General features: G+C 45.1%; 1 protein-coding gene across 1 annotated transcript in view; it reads right to left on the reverse strand.

Moving 5' to 3' along the window:
* Nucleotides 1–1849: 1849 nt before the first annotated feature.
* The window catches only part of LOC147452362 (putative phospholipid hydroperoxide glutathione peroxidase), a 29952-nt gene continuing 17285 nt past the window's right edge, over nucleotides 1850–14516 (reverse strand). The window contains exon 6 of the mRNA XM_086518080.1: nucleotides 1850–2165. Within this exon, the coding sequence (XP_086374206.1) occupies nucleotides 2142–2165 (24 nt within the window). The 3' untranslated portion in view covers nucleotides 1850–2141. The remainder of the gene's footprint in view (nucleotides 2166–14516) is intronic.

Genomic DNA, 14516 nt, shown 5'->3' on the forward strand with positions numbered 1-14516 from the left:
CCAACTAGTTAGAATATTGATTAGGATTGACAACATAATAGGCAATATAGTTGAGATTAGTATCTTCGAAAACATGAATCACCTTGAAAATTTCCAATCCTAAAAATACTATTAATTTCGAATGCCTAGCAATCTCCTTTGAAAGAAGTATTGGTTTCTTATTTGCAGATGTGTATAGGTATTGTTAGGTTGCAAAATTTTCCACAAGAGGAAAACATAGACCTAATTTTATCTACAAATTCAAAAGAATCGATATCTAGAAGCTAGGGAACGATTCCTAAAAAATTATAATCTTAATAACAGGAAGATCCCATTCATGGTATCTTTGGTTAGTTGTGTTTTTTCCCAACACATAAAATGAGTTCCTGACAATTTGCTTAAAGACAGTTTGGGTTGAACACATCAAATTTGGGGTGAGTCTAAAAATTATCGAGAAAATTGACATTATGTAGGTGCAAAATTACCTTTGTAGCTATTTTGTCTTTGCAAGTAGGCTATAACAAATAATGAAATTCCTTATTGTTTGGATGTGCAAATATGAGGATAGCTTCATAGAAACCTTAACTAAAGATTACCAGGAACATAGTTAGAATACAATGATGACCTTCCAATTAAATAAATCAATGTTCTTCACTTATTAACCATAAGGGAATTTAACCTACAAATGTACAAAACAATATAAAGATAAAATCCAAAACCAAATAAAATCAAACCAAAATACATTTTTCTCTTCAAAAAGAATGTGATCCAAATGTCGTTGAAGAAGTTGCCCACATATTAATAGGTGAGGGAAGGGTCGATAGGTCGATGCTCGCTTTAAAAAATCAAGGTTTTTTTTTTTTAATGTGGCTAGAACTGAAAAATCTTTGCTATTTCCGAGTCTTCCTTGACAGAAACTGCTAAACTTTTGCAAGTTTAAATTTTAATCTAATAAATTTTTAAATGTACACCACACTGACATTTCCCAAGGTGTATTATCCACCTTGAATAAACATAAAGACGATCCGCATCTTTGATCCCTTTTTTTTGTTCTTTTTTACAATCGTGAGATTGCAGTTTGGCAATCCCTGCATAACTCAAATGGTTTTAGTGAGGTGTTGTTGATTACCATTTGTGTATGTTGGGGATAGAAGTTTTTCTTTCCTGAACACTAACCCACAAATCCAATCCAAGGTCCAAAATTCTGCGAATGCGTGCACGTGCATTTAGACCAGAGTGGAGGTGTCCATGCATGCATTCATTTGTGTGCCCGTATGGGGAAGTGTGCACAAATATGGGGATGTGTGCCCATGTACAGCCACATGCGCCCATGTATGTGTTGTGCACGCGCACTCAAACCCAAGCTAGAGCTTCCACGTGCATGCCTTTTGTGTCCATACATGCATGCATTTGCGTTTGTTCGCACATGCATACATCTGCACGTGTACCGTGTGGCCGCGGGCAAACATGCATGAATGCAATGTGCGCACGCACTCAGCCCCGAGCTAGAGGTGTCCACGCATGCATGCCTTTTGTGTGCAGGTATGGGCACCAGTACGGGCACACATACATTCATTTGCACGTGCATGTGTGCCCGTGTATGGCTAGGTACAGATGCATGCATGTGTGTGTGTGTGTGTGTGTGTGTGTGTGTGTGTGTGTGTGTGTGTGTGTGTGCGCGCGTGCACGCGCATGCGTGCGTGTGTGTGTGTGTGTGCACACGCGCCCGTGTATGTGCGCGCACGCGTGTGTGTGTGTGTGTGTGTGTGTGTGTGTGTGTGTGTGTGTGTGAGAGAGAGAGAGAGAGAGAGAGAGAGAATAGAAGAAGATTCTTTTAACGTCGTAGGAAACTATCCCAAGAGACCTTAGAGAGAGTAAAATCAGTAAGATTATTACAAAATCAATATTCATGCATCAGTAAGATTCTTCAGTATCCAAAATCACTTATTCAACTTCACTTTATACATTGGGATGAAAAGATTCAATTCAAATGAAGCTGGGTTCAAAACCTACAAGTCAACAAACAGTAAAACACCAAGTCTTTTATATATAGCACTTGTAAGGAAGGCTTGCATATGTTGCAGAGGTTGGAGGCCCGAGTTGGACAGCCTTCACAAGAGGTTGATTCAAAAGCAGCCTCATCCGCAAACATACTTGGAAGTTCACAAATACTTCTTGATATCCTTCTGCATAAACAGACGTACCACGATCAGCAACACACATGTGATATAAAGATGATACACCGACCACCAAGAAGGCATGATCCCAAAATCCACAAGATATACAATCTAATACCAAGACTATTTCTCGGTTCTCAATCTCCCAGATCTCCTAACATTTGTCCAAGAGATGGATAAGTCTCCTCCTACCATGTCATAGCGCAGCTAGAGAAGTCCAATCTCTATATGAACTACATGTAGGTATTAACAACTTCCCCAAGAGCCTTATCAGGCTCTGGAGAAGTGCTCAAGAAGACGAAGCCTGCAGAAGTGGATCCGGTATAGAATAGGATTCCTGCCTCTGCAGACTTGCAAGACATGAGGAGGCTCTATCTACCTCTTTCGCCTTCTGCTTCTGTAGACCTGAGGAGGCTCTGCCTGCCTCTGTCACCTTCTCCTCCTTTTCTTTGCTTCCCTCCTAGCTCTGTCTGCATCTGACCTTCTAGCATCTGTAGATACATGTGGCTGTGTTGACCAACTTTCCATTGTCTATGCTCTGGACAATCTACTCCTTGTGTGCATCCAATCTAGCTGCCATATGTTTGATTGTTTCACGCACAAAATAGAGTAGCCAGCTATAATGATACAGCGGTGACAAGTGTAAAAGGTTGAAGAGTGATACCAGGGGCAAGGTGCAAGCCAACTCAAACGGTGCTCCAAGTAGAGGCCATTCAACTGTACGCCACATGCGGGCAAGGGTACCAAGGGGTAGCTGTGTGGACCAGTGTGTCAAAAGTAGCCACTAAGGTGTAGATGAGGAGGGCACCCTATACCTCTGGGCCAGCACCCATCCTTAACCTCAGCCTGTGGTAGATTACAGTTGCAGCTAGACCACTAAATTTGAGTGGGGTATATCTAGGGAGGGAGGCACCTTGGATGATACTGGAGTCAGTTGTAGCTCTCCCTACACAGCATCGTCTGCAGTCAAGTCTAAAGTATGCACCTCATTGCACCTTAGCCTCTACACCCCCATTGTACCTTTTCTTTGAGTCTTGGTCTGGAGCTAGGCGTGCTGCTGGCAGATCACCAGTCTCTGGTCATGGTCTTGTAGTAGTCGTTTGGCAATGCCAGTACAGTGAGTTGCTCCATTGTTCTCAATGTCATAAATGTTCTCCTATGAAGTGTTGTAACTATCTTTGCAATGTATCCACCTTGTCTGTGTATAGCTGCGGAACATGGATGGATATGGCTAAAAACAGCAACAACAGTCGCACAACCTCTCATATCCAATGGCGGATAGCAACAACCTCCCAATGTGGAGCCTCATAGAGCAAGCACGTCACATTGATATCCTAGATCTACAAAGACGTGACACATGAGCCACTCATGTATGACCCATACTCAAGCATAGTCTAAGCCTCCAAGAACTTTGGGTGAGTCGACTCAAGAGTCCTCTGAAGAACCCTCTCACATTGTACCACTGAAGACGTCTTACCTCAACAACCAGCCGAAGTTCCCCATCGCCTCTCTCTCATCTCGGTTCCTTCCTCCTCCATTGACACCTCAATGCCACCCCAACCACCAAAGAGTCCAAACTCTAGCTCTCCACCTCTTCCCCCATCTCTCCAACCCCACCATAGATCCTCACTCCCCAACTGCACTGTCACAAAGTGATGACGTGGCGTGCCCACCTGGAAGGAAAATGGCTGAGAGAACAAGGAGAAACTGATCCTAGAAGAACTTGCACAAGTTTTGGGCATAGGGCCTAAAAAGAGGGTTAGGATTAAAATCCTAGCCAAGACAAGTTTAATAACTTATGGAGCACCCGCGGAGGGGCCTAAAACCTAGAGTGCCATAAGCTTGATCTCTGGCCCTGATTTTCGAAAATGGTGCCGACTGTTGACGTGGCAGGCTGTATGGAAATTCTGTGACTTACGCTGGTCTGCTGACGTGGCAGAGCTATACAGATTTCCGTTTTTTTACACCACTGGTCACTGGCATTTTTTACGTGGGCCTTTGGTGCAGGTGCTTTAGGGGTTGCACTACTTTTAGAACATATGATTTTTGGGGCTCTGCTTTTGGGCCTCCCTTGTACTATTTATAAGGACCCTTGGCGACTCACTCTGGAGAGTATCTCGACACAGAGTCTGAGAGCAGAGGACCCTCAGGAGTAGTACAGTTGCGACTTATGAATAAAGAAATACCGGAGGGGGCGCCAACCTTTGGGGCCAATGCGCCTAGGCACGATACGCCACCGTGTCGTGTTGACACTCTCTCTCTCTCTCTCTCTCTCTCTCTCTCTCTCTCTCTCTCTCTCTCTCTCTCTCTCTCTCGTAAAGTAAAGTAAAGTTTAGTGATTTTGCAATTCTTTTGTACCCAAGCATGGTATCAGATTCACTATTTTGTAACAGATTGGTCTCATAGGTCATTTTGGCCTATTGAAGACGTTAATATAGCATTTCATTTCCTCTCTCTCTCTCTCTCTCTCTCTCTCTCTCTCTCTCTCTCTCTCTCTCTCTCTCTCTCTTAAAGTTCAATGATTTTGCAGTTTTTGTTCATGTGTTGCTATTGATTTCTCGCTTGGAGTGCCAAAGCCTGCAACAATGGTATCAGAGCTCAAAAAGATTCTTCTTCTACAGAGGATCCGATCCCTTCTGCAACACACATGGATTCTCGTGGAGAATCTGACACAGACAGCACCTCTCTGCGAGGAGGTGAAGAAAAGATTGAAACCCAGCGCAAAAACTGAAGAAACAAACGGAGATTTACGCAAATTTCCGGCGTGAAATTTTTCGAAAGCATAGTACAAACATCAACTACAGATTGACATGTCACAGAATCAAAAGCGTGTACTTAATATTTTAAAGAAAATTTACTAATTCACATGGACTTCTGCACAACATAAAATTGAGAAAAACAATCGACATAGCACTAAGGACAAGAAGACGAGCTATTCCCCCCCTTGGAAAGAGATTTTATCGATTTCTGAACTGTTACAAGCACGTGAACCCCAAACTGAATTCATTGTTGATGTCCCAAGTACTTTTCTGATGCATAAAGATGCATGGTTTCATAAGCCTATTGGTTGAAATACATCATACCTATAGCCGGGAACACTATATCTGCTTCGTCATGGATGGGAGAAGCTACTTCTGTTATCTAGGTTCCCACACGAGTGCTACTTGGCTTAAAATTGCTTCTAGAATTCGTCTATTCCCCGTAGACGCACAGAATCAACGCAAAGTGGATGGAGGAGGAGAAGATCGCAAATTCTCTTTAGAGAGAGTTGTACCGTTTTGGACTATTAGCAGTGTCTATACCAGAAGTTATAGATGAATCAGCAGCTTGAATCCGGTGCGGTGCAGATTGCAACAAGAGGGGAGCTTGCGCAAAGGGGAGGCCAGTGGGGCTACCAAAAGGTCACACAACACAAGAAAAGAACAAAAAGGTAAGCTAGGTCCACCGATAATTTGGTCAAGGATACTCTCTAGCCCTCGATGCAAAGTGGATGGAGGAGGAGAACATCACAAATTCTCTTCAGAGGGAGTTGTACCATTAAGATTTTGGGCTACTAGCAGTGTCTATACCAAAAGTTACCAATAAATCAACAGGTTGAATCTGGTGTGGTAAGGACTACACAAGAGGGGAGAGTCCGCACCACGGGGAAACCCCTCCATTCCCTTGTCACAGATTGCCTGATTGAACTGATTTCTCTTTGAGATGTTAGGGATACTAATGGGCTGACAGTATTTTGCGGAATGAATTTGTAACACGCTTTGGACACTCCAAGCCAGAAATCAATAGAAATCAATAGCAACACACAAACACAAACTTCAAAATCGGTGAACTTTAATAGAGAGAGGGAGAGAGAGAGAGAGAGAGAGAGAGTTGACATGGCCCGGCGTAATTCCGTGCCCAAAGAGATTGGCCCCAAAGTCTGGCGCCCCTTTCGATATATACACGCACCCACACCCCACGCAAGCAACCACACACACGCACATGCAACACATGCAACACCATGCAATCACATAAAACAAAAAAGTCACAGACGTACTCAAGAAGCAAACAAGCAACAATCAAGCAAGCGAAAGGAAACCCGCAAATGAAAGAGAAAACGCTGAAAACAAGAAAAAAGCGGCAATGTCACGAGGACGTGGCAGCTGTTAACTATGTCACGAGGACGGGGCAATTGCTAACTTTAGTTGTTGGTTTCTTTCCAATGGGTTTTGTTTTATTTTTGAGACCCTCTTTTTGAAGTAGCAAACGGTTTGACATTGTATGGCCAATGTGAACGGTAGTTTCACCCGCAGACAGGAAGTGGTCGGCACTGGAATTCATATAGTAAGAGGATGTCTAGGCTCAGAGCAAGATTATAAAGGTCCCCCGTCGCACTTAGCAAGTTGGTGGATACTAGGAAGTGAACTCAATAAAGGCATAAAGTCAAGATGGGACTACTAGCAGAAAATATCCGACGGTTGGGCCACATTGCACTTTTGGATGCGGTCCCGATGAGGATAGATGGGCAGATGACCACAGGGAGCCCAACATAATCATTTCCTAAAATTTAGGGAACTGCTATTTTGGGCCGCGAAATGTGTTTGCGTCATTACCTCCGGTATGACTAGGGAAACACTTTACAACTCTGCTACGAAGTCAACTGGGCGACCAGTCGGGAGATTTTTAGGCGGCAACCCCGAAACGGGCAAAAGCTTGTAAATGCGCCAAGTGGCACATTTCTGTGCACCTGCCTCATGCAGAAGAAGTGGCGCTGAATTTTAAGCTGGGAAGAAGCCTCATTTGCATTTTGTCACAGGTTAAGAGCTATGGAGTGCTTTCTTTCCCTCCCATGTACAATGTGGTGCTAGGAATGATGCCCTGCACACTACACACTGCGTGCAGTTATGTGATGCCCCACACAAGAGGGCTCTTCATTTGACTGATGTACAGCTGTGTGGGTTCATGCTTTTGTGTTGAGGCAAGAGTCTCCTTGAGCAGGAACAAGGGTAGCTAGCTGCTACTCCAAAGCAGGCACCGGTGAGGGTCATAACCTCACCGTGCAGGTGCAAATTCAGCGTTGAGTATGCGCAGAAAATTGACTATTTTTCAGCCATACGGACGCCAGAACTCTTGGGAATCGTGCCCCACTGGCAAAGGACAGCTAGGGGACTGTTTGGGGCTGAAAACAGGGCAAAAACAAGTAAATACAGCGAGCTGAATTTACTGTTTTAGGGCAGGAATCAGAGGGTTTACGCCAATGCAAGTGAGATCCAGCAGGGGAATTGATTCGCGCAAGTTTTGGGGCCGTTATGCTACCAAAATTTGGCCACGTCAGGTAGTATCTAGCGGGATACAGGTAAAGGATCCCCAGGACTCTATTTTGTAATTTACCCTCTCAAAGAATAAAGAAATACCAAAAGGGGCGCCAATTTTGGGGCCTACAGGTTGTCGACGTCAGCTCAGGGCATTCTAGCTTCCGAGCCATGTGTATTCAAGTGTTAATTCCCGTCGCACGTTTACTTTGCAAAGTGCTTTGTGTGTGCGTTTAAAGTAAAGAATTTCGGGTGAAAGCCAACACCTGCCGCCCTACGGGCCGGTTTGAACCATAGTCACAAGGGACGCATTCCGGGACGGGGGAACGGGGGACGGGGGACGGGGCTGAAATGGATTTTTAGTGTAAAAAAGAGAGCGGGACGGCAAGTGGGGACGAAAAAGTGGGGACGGGAAGCCCGAAAAAGGGCGTCCCCTGTTACTATGCCGGTTTCACGCAAGCCACAGAGGCAGTCAACGGTTCAAGGGAGAAGGGGTGTCAAGCAAAGGGAGGGGCTGCGGAGTATCAAACAGGGCAATTCACTACGGAGGAAGCATCAGCAGCAGGTTCGTAACGCGCAGGAAGATAGGGCTTGCAGGCAGATCGCGTCTCGAGGCAAGGGAGAGCGATGGAAGTCGGCGCGGCAGATGCGCAAGAGAGCCATAAACGCACCTCTCTCTATCTCTCTCTCTCTCTCTCTCTCTCTCTCTCTCTCTCTCTCTCTCTCTCTCTCTCTCTCTCTCTCTCTCTCTCTGCCTTGCTCCCCTGCTCTCCACCCGCACCCGCTGCCCCTACGCTCCCGCTCCCTCCTAACCTAGCACGTAGGGAGAGAAAGGGGGTAGGGGGGGGGGGGATAGCGTAGAGAGAGAAAGAGAGAAAAAAGGGGACGTAGAGAGAGAAAGAGGGGGAGAAAATCGTGTAGAGAGAGAAAGAGGGAAAAAAAAAACAAAAAAGAAAAATAAAAAGGACGTAGGGAGATAGAGGGGGAGAAAATCGCGTAGAAAGAGAAGGAAAAAAAAATATGTCCGCATAGAGAGAGATAGATGTAGAGAGAGAGAGAGAGTCTGTCCGCGTAGAAAAAGAGAGAGAGAGAGAGAGAGAGAGAGAGAGAGAGAGAGAGAGAGAGAGAGGAGGGGGAAAAAAAAACCTCTTCTTCCCTCCGGTACCCGAGGCCTCTCCCTTTCTTGTCGCGGCCTCTCAATCATGAGAAAGCCGAATAGCAAGGATGACCGGTGGAGGATGCCATCCAAAAATGCAAAGAAGAACTGAGCGAGTCCATCAGCAAGATCAACCACCATCTCTTAGGTACTATTAACGGACTCCACGCACGCGTGGCATATTAGCACACATAGACAGTCACGGATTATCTTTCGCCCCCTAGTGCGACGAAAGAAAAGGGCATATCTATCTCAACTAGAGCGGGATCTATATCTGCTATTTAAAAGTCAAGACTCAGGCAAAGCATGGAGGCTATTCCACGAGCATTTTTGTAAGGATTCTAGGTACTAATCCTTAGAAACTTGAACTTGACTCAGAAGACTCTGTGTTTGATTAATTGAATGACTGCTCGAGACTGAGTACAATAGGCTCCTTATATAGGAGACGAAGACACAAATGAAAAGACACGTCTCCTAGTGAAGAGACATGACTTTAGACATAAAGACACATCCTTTCGGCGAAGAGCTACAACCATTGGGCAAAGAGTCGCACCCGTAGAGCGAAGGGGTGTGACCAATCGTTGCAGAAGTGTGGCTTTTGGCGAAGAGGCACGTCTCTTGAGCAAAGGGTGTCACGAGGACGTGGCAACTGCTAACCTTAGTTGTTGGTTTCTTTCCAATGATTTTTGTTTAATTTTTGAGACCCTCTTTTTGAAGTTGCAAATGGTCGGACATTGTATGGCCAATGTGAACGATAGTTTCACCCGCAGACGGAAAGTTGGTCGGCACTGGAACTCATAAGTAAAAGGATGTCTAAACTCAGTTCAAGATCATGTAGGTATCTCCGTGTACTTTGCAAGTTGGTGGATACTAGTAAATAAACTTAATAAAGGCATAAAGTCAAGGTGGGATCACCAACAGAAAGAATCCGACAATTTGGCCACATTGCACTTTTGGATGCGGTCCAAATGAGGATAGATGGTCAAATGACCACTGGAAGCCCAACGGAAGCATCTCCCAAAATTTAGGGAACTGCTATTTTGGGCCGTGAAATGTGTTCGTGTCATTACCTTCGGTATGACTAGGGGAACATTTTATTACTCTGCTACAAAGTCAACTGATGCACCAATTGAGAGATTTTTAAGCAAAAGCCCAATGCGGGGAAATTGCATGCATGAGTGCCAAGTGGCACTTTTTGGCCAATTTACCAAGTTTGGGAGAACAGAACTCGTAACTGACTTTTTGGAGTAGTTTTGGAGGCTGATAACTCTGATTTTCAGCCATTTCTCTCCATTTTTGAGCTTCCCATGACTTTACCTAGGTCCAAGGAGCTCATTTTCAACATTGGAAGGCATCAGATACGTGTTTACCGGGCTGTTTTGCTGCGTTTTCAGCGATACGCAGGTTTTGGCAGCCATGGAAATCTTCCCCTTTTTGCATCTATTTGTTCACAGATGCATTACATGTCAAGGGCAACAGAGGGGGCCCTCGATTTTTGCTGGGGGGAGCTTCATTGAGAACCTGTCTCACAGGTTAAGAGCTATGGAGTTCTTTCTTTCCCTTCCATGTACAGTGTGGTGCTAGGAGCGATGCCCTGCACGCTACACACTGCTCTCTCTCTCCCCTACGTGCAGTTATGTGATGCCCCACAAGAGGGCTCTTCATTTGACTGATGTACAGATGTGTGGTTTCATGCTTTTGTGCTGAGGCAAGAGCCTCCTTGAGCAGGAATAGGGGTAGCTAGCTGATACTCCAAAGCAGGCACCGGTGAGGGTCATAACCTCACCGTACAGGTGCAAATTCAGCGCTGTGTATGCGCAGAAAACTGATTGTTTTTCAGCCATACGGACGCCAGAACCATTGGGAATGGTGTCCCACTGGCAAAGGATAGTTAGGGGACTGTTTGGGGCTGAAAACAGGGCAAAAACCAGTAAATACAGCCTGCTGAATTTACTGTTTTTGGGCAAGAATCAGAGGGTTTATGCTAGTGGAAGTGAGTTCCAGTAGGGGAATTGGTTTCGCGCAAATTTTGGGGTTGTTATGCTGCCGAAATTTAGCCAAATCAGGTAGTATCTAGAGCGATACAGGTAAAGGATTCCCAGGACTCTACTTTGTAATTTACCCTCTCGAAGAATAAAGAAATACCGAAAGGGGCGCCAATTTTGGGGCCTACAGGTTGTCGGCATCTACTCGGGGCATTCTAGCTTCCGAGCCGTGTGTGTATTCAAGTGTTAATCCCCGTCACAGGTTTCCTTTGCACGTTCTGTGTGTGTGTTTAAAGTAAAGAATTTCGGGTGAAAGCCAAAGCCTACCCCCCCACGGGCCAGTTTCATGGTTCCATTGCCGAGATATCAATCACTTTTTTCCTCAAAGAGTGAGCCTCGGTTGTTTTGGATAAAGACACAGAGTGCAAGAACGCGGGATTACACTATGGCCGACAAAGGAAAGGGCATTATGGAAGAGGGTTCCTCTTCACAGGACAGACAAGAAATTCCGCATGTACGTCCTGCTAAAAAGTGGTCAAATTAGGGCTGATTTTCTGCTGCGTTTTTAGGGTTTGCAAGATGAGATAGGGAGAGGTCTCACGGTGGTAGATTGGCCGCTAGATCTCCTACGGGAGTGATGTGGGTCTGCCAGGTGACACGCTGCTTGCCGATTCTCTAAGGTGATTGCTTGGATTCTTTGACGCATTGGTAAATCATCTTGAAATTTAAGCTTATTTGGTCGTGGGTAGTACGCTACAATGTTGTGGAATTATGCTCGTTTGCAGAGGCAAGAGCCTTTTGCACACGTAAAAGTTAAGGGACAGGTTGCAAGATGCTATGTGGTGAAGTTCAAGAACTATCCACCTATGGATGCAAAGTGGATGGAAGAGCATGAACTGTCAGAGTCACCAAATGTATTGCAGCTTTACCTTGAGGCCTTTGGGTTATAGCCTACGTATGCCCCAAATCAATGTCTGCAAAGAAGGGGTAATGATAGAGCTAGCACATCAAATATACTCATGGATTCAAAGCAACAGCAGTGTACAGTTTGACAAAAGTTTGAAGGTCTCATTAAGTCATTTGTACATATGCTTTGACAGTCTTTCTTGCGGATACATGCGATGATAAAAGGGTGCTTACCACACAAGATCATCTACGGCATGTATTTATGGTATGCAATCGAAGACGTTTGCGATTTTAAGAGGGGGGTATGTCACGAGGACGTGACTACTGCTAACCTTAGTTGTTGGTTTCTTTCCAATGATTTTTGTTTAATTTTTGAGACCCTCTTTTTGAAGTTGCAAATGGTCGGACATTGTATGGTAAATGTGAACGGTAGTTTCATCCGCAGACGGAAAGTTGGTCGGCACTGGAACTCGTGAAGTAAAAGGATGTCTAGGCTCAGTTCAAGATCATGTAGGTATCCCCGTTGCAATTAGCAAGTTGGTGGATACTAGGAAGTGAACTCAATAAAGGCATAAAGTCAAGGTGGGGTCACCAACACAAAGTATCCGACAGTTGGGCCACATTGCACTTTTGGATGCGGTCCAAGTGAGGATAGATGGTCAAATGACCAGTGGGAGCTCAACGGAAGCATCTCCCAAAATTTAGGGAACTGCTATTTTGGGCCGTGAAATGTGTTCGCGTCAATACCTTCGGTATGACCAGGGGAACATTTTATTACTCTGCTGCAAAGTCAACTGATGCACCAATTGAGAGATTTTTAAGCAGAAGCCCAATGCGAGGAAATTGCATGCATGAGTGCCAAGTGGCACTTTTTGGCCAATTTACCAAGTTTGGGAGAACAGAACTCGTAACTGACTTTTTGGAGCAATTTTGGAGGTTGATAACTCTGATTTTCAGCCATTTCTCTCCATTTTTGAGCTTCCCATGACTTTACCTAGGTCCAAGGAGCTCATTTTCAGCATTGGAAGGCATCAGATGCGTGTTTACAGGGCTGTTTTGCTGCGTTTTCAGTGACACGCAAGTTTTGGCAGCCATGGAAATCTTCCCCCTTTTTGCACCTATTTGTTCACAGATGCATTACAGGTCAAGGGCAGCAGAGAGGGCGCTCGATTTATGATGAAGGGATGCTTCATTGAGAAGCTGTCGCAGGTTAAGACCTATGGAGTGCTTTCTTTCCCTCCCATGTACAGCATGGTGCTAGGAGTGATACCCTGCACGCTACACACTGCTCTCTCTCCCCCCTACGTGCAGTTATGTGATGCCCCACAAGAGGGCTCTTCATTTGATTGATGTACAGCTGTGTGGTTTCATGCTTTTGTGCTGAGGTAAGAGCCTCCTTGAGCAGGAACAGGGGTAGCTAGCTAATACTCCAAAGCAGGCACCGGTGAGCGTCATAACCTCACCGTACAGGTGCAAATTCAGCGTTGTGTATGCGCAGAAAATTGACTGTTTTTCAGCCATAGGGACGCCAGAACCATTGGGAATCATGCCCCACTGGCAGAGGATAGTTAGGGGACTGTTTGGGGCTGAAAACAGGGCAAAAACCAGTAAATACAGCGTGCTGAATTTACTGTTTTTGGGCAAGAATCAGAGGGTTTATGCTAGTGGAAGTGAGTTCCAGCAGGGGAATTGGTTTCGCGCAAGTTTTGGGGTTGTTATGCTGCCGAAATTTGGCCAAATCAGGTAGTATCTAGAGGGATACAGGTAAAGGATTCCCAGGACTCTACTTTGTAATTTACCCTCTCAAAGAATAAATAAATACCGAAAGGGGCGCCAATTTTGGGGCCTACAGGTTGTCGACGTCTGCTCGGGGTATTCTAGCTTCCGAGCCGTGTGTGTATTCAAGTGTTAATCTCCGTCACAGGTTTCCTTTGCACGTTCTCTGTGTGTGTGTTTAAAGTAAAGAATTTCGGGTGAAAGCCGAAGCCTAGCACCCCACGGCCCGTTTCAAAGGGTCGTGACCATCCAAGCGTAGGGGTTCTCCTTGGCATGACACTTCACGTATCTGCAACTAGGAGTAGATGTAATGCTTTTAACATAGTCACAATCGTGACATTCCCTCCCTCTTTAAATAAAACCCTGGGTAGTTGTAGAAAACTCTGGGAGAAGGAAATGTATTGTTGTTGTGCTTCTGCATCCAAAGCTCTTTCTGTTAAGTCCCATGTCATGGCATTGTTATTGACCATGACTATTTTGCCAAATTGAAAACTGATCATATCTGCAACTTGTTAAGTGCCTTTGTCAATGTCTTTTGTAACTTCGAGCTTTGTCCAAGAAAAGATTGAATCTGTATCCGCTTCGAGTGAAATTATTGGTAAACTGACTTGAGTTTTTTGTTGAGTGATGACCACTGGTTGGAAATCTGTAAAGTATTCCATTGGTTTGTCTGGAACAGTAAAATCCTCCTGAAGGGATGTCGTAGACTAAGACAGAGTAGTGTTTGAAGGTATATCCATCTGTAAAGGTTTATCGATGGAACAAGTTGCGTCCAAAGATTCAATTGCAGCGACTGAAGTCATGCTGCAATAGTCTGCATCTGCTTTATCCTTTGCAGCGCTGAAGGTAAGGACTGGAGTCTTCAGTTTGAAGAATTATCATTCACCACTGCATTTGGTATCTGTTCAGAGAAAAAGACTTTATTCTGCAAGGGCGGTGATGAGGCAACTTTTTCTACCTAGATCACAACCAAAGAAGTGGTTATGTGCTTGTTGGTTGTCGCACAAGAACTGGAATCTTCTGAATCTTCAACTTTCTCAGCGAGTATTAAGGCTTCCAATTGAGAAGGGGGAGGTCGAGGGAGCTGTTGCCTCTTAGACCTCTGAAGGATCCTCTTGCACAAGGAAAGGATCAACAAATCTTCGACTTTACCACCATCATATAAGAAAGACTTAAATGTAGGACATGGCTCGTGAGGGGGAACTTGTCCAGCGTCGCGGCATTCATGACCGAGTACTCGACTAGG

Source organism: Adiantum capillus-veneris, chromosome 8 (genome assembly GCF_014529385.1).
Source record: "Adiantum capillus-veneris isolate H3 chromosome 8, ASM1452938v2, whole genome shotgun sequence".
NCBI lineage: Eukaryota > Viridiplantae > Streptophyta > Polypodiopsida > Polypodiales > Pteridaceae > Adiantum > Adiantum capillus-veneris.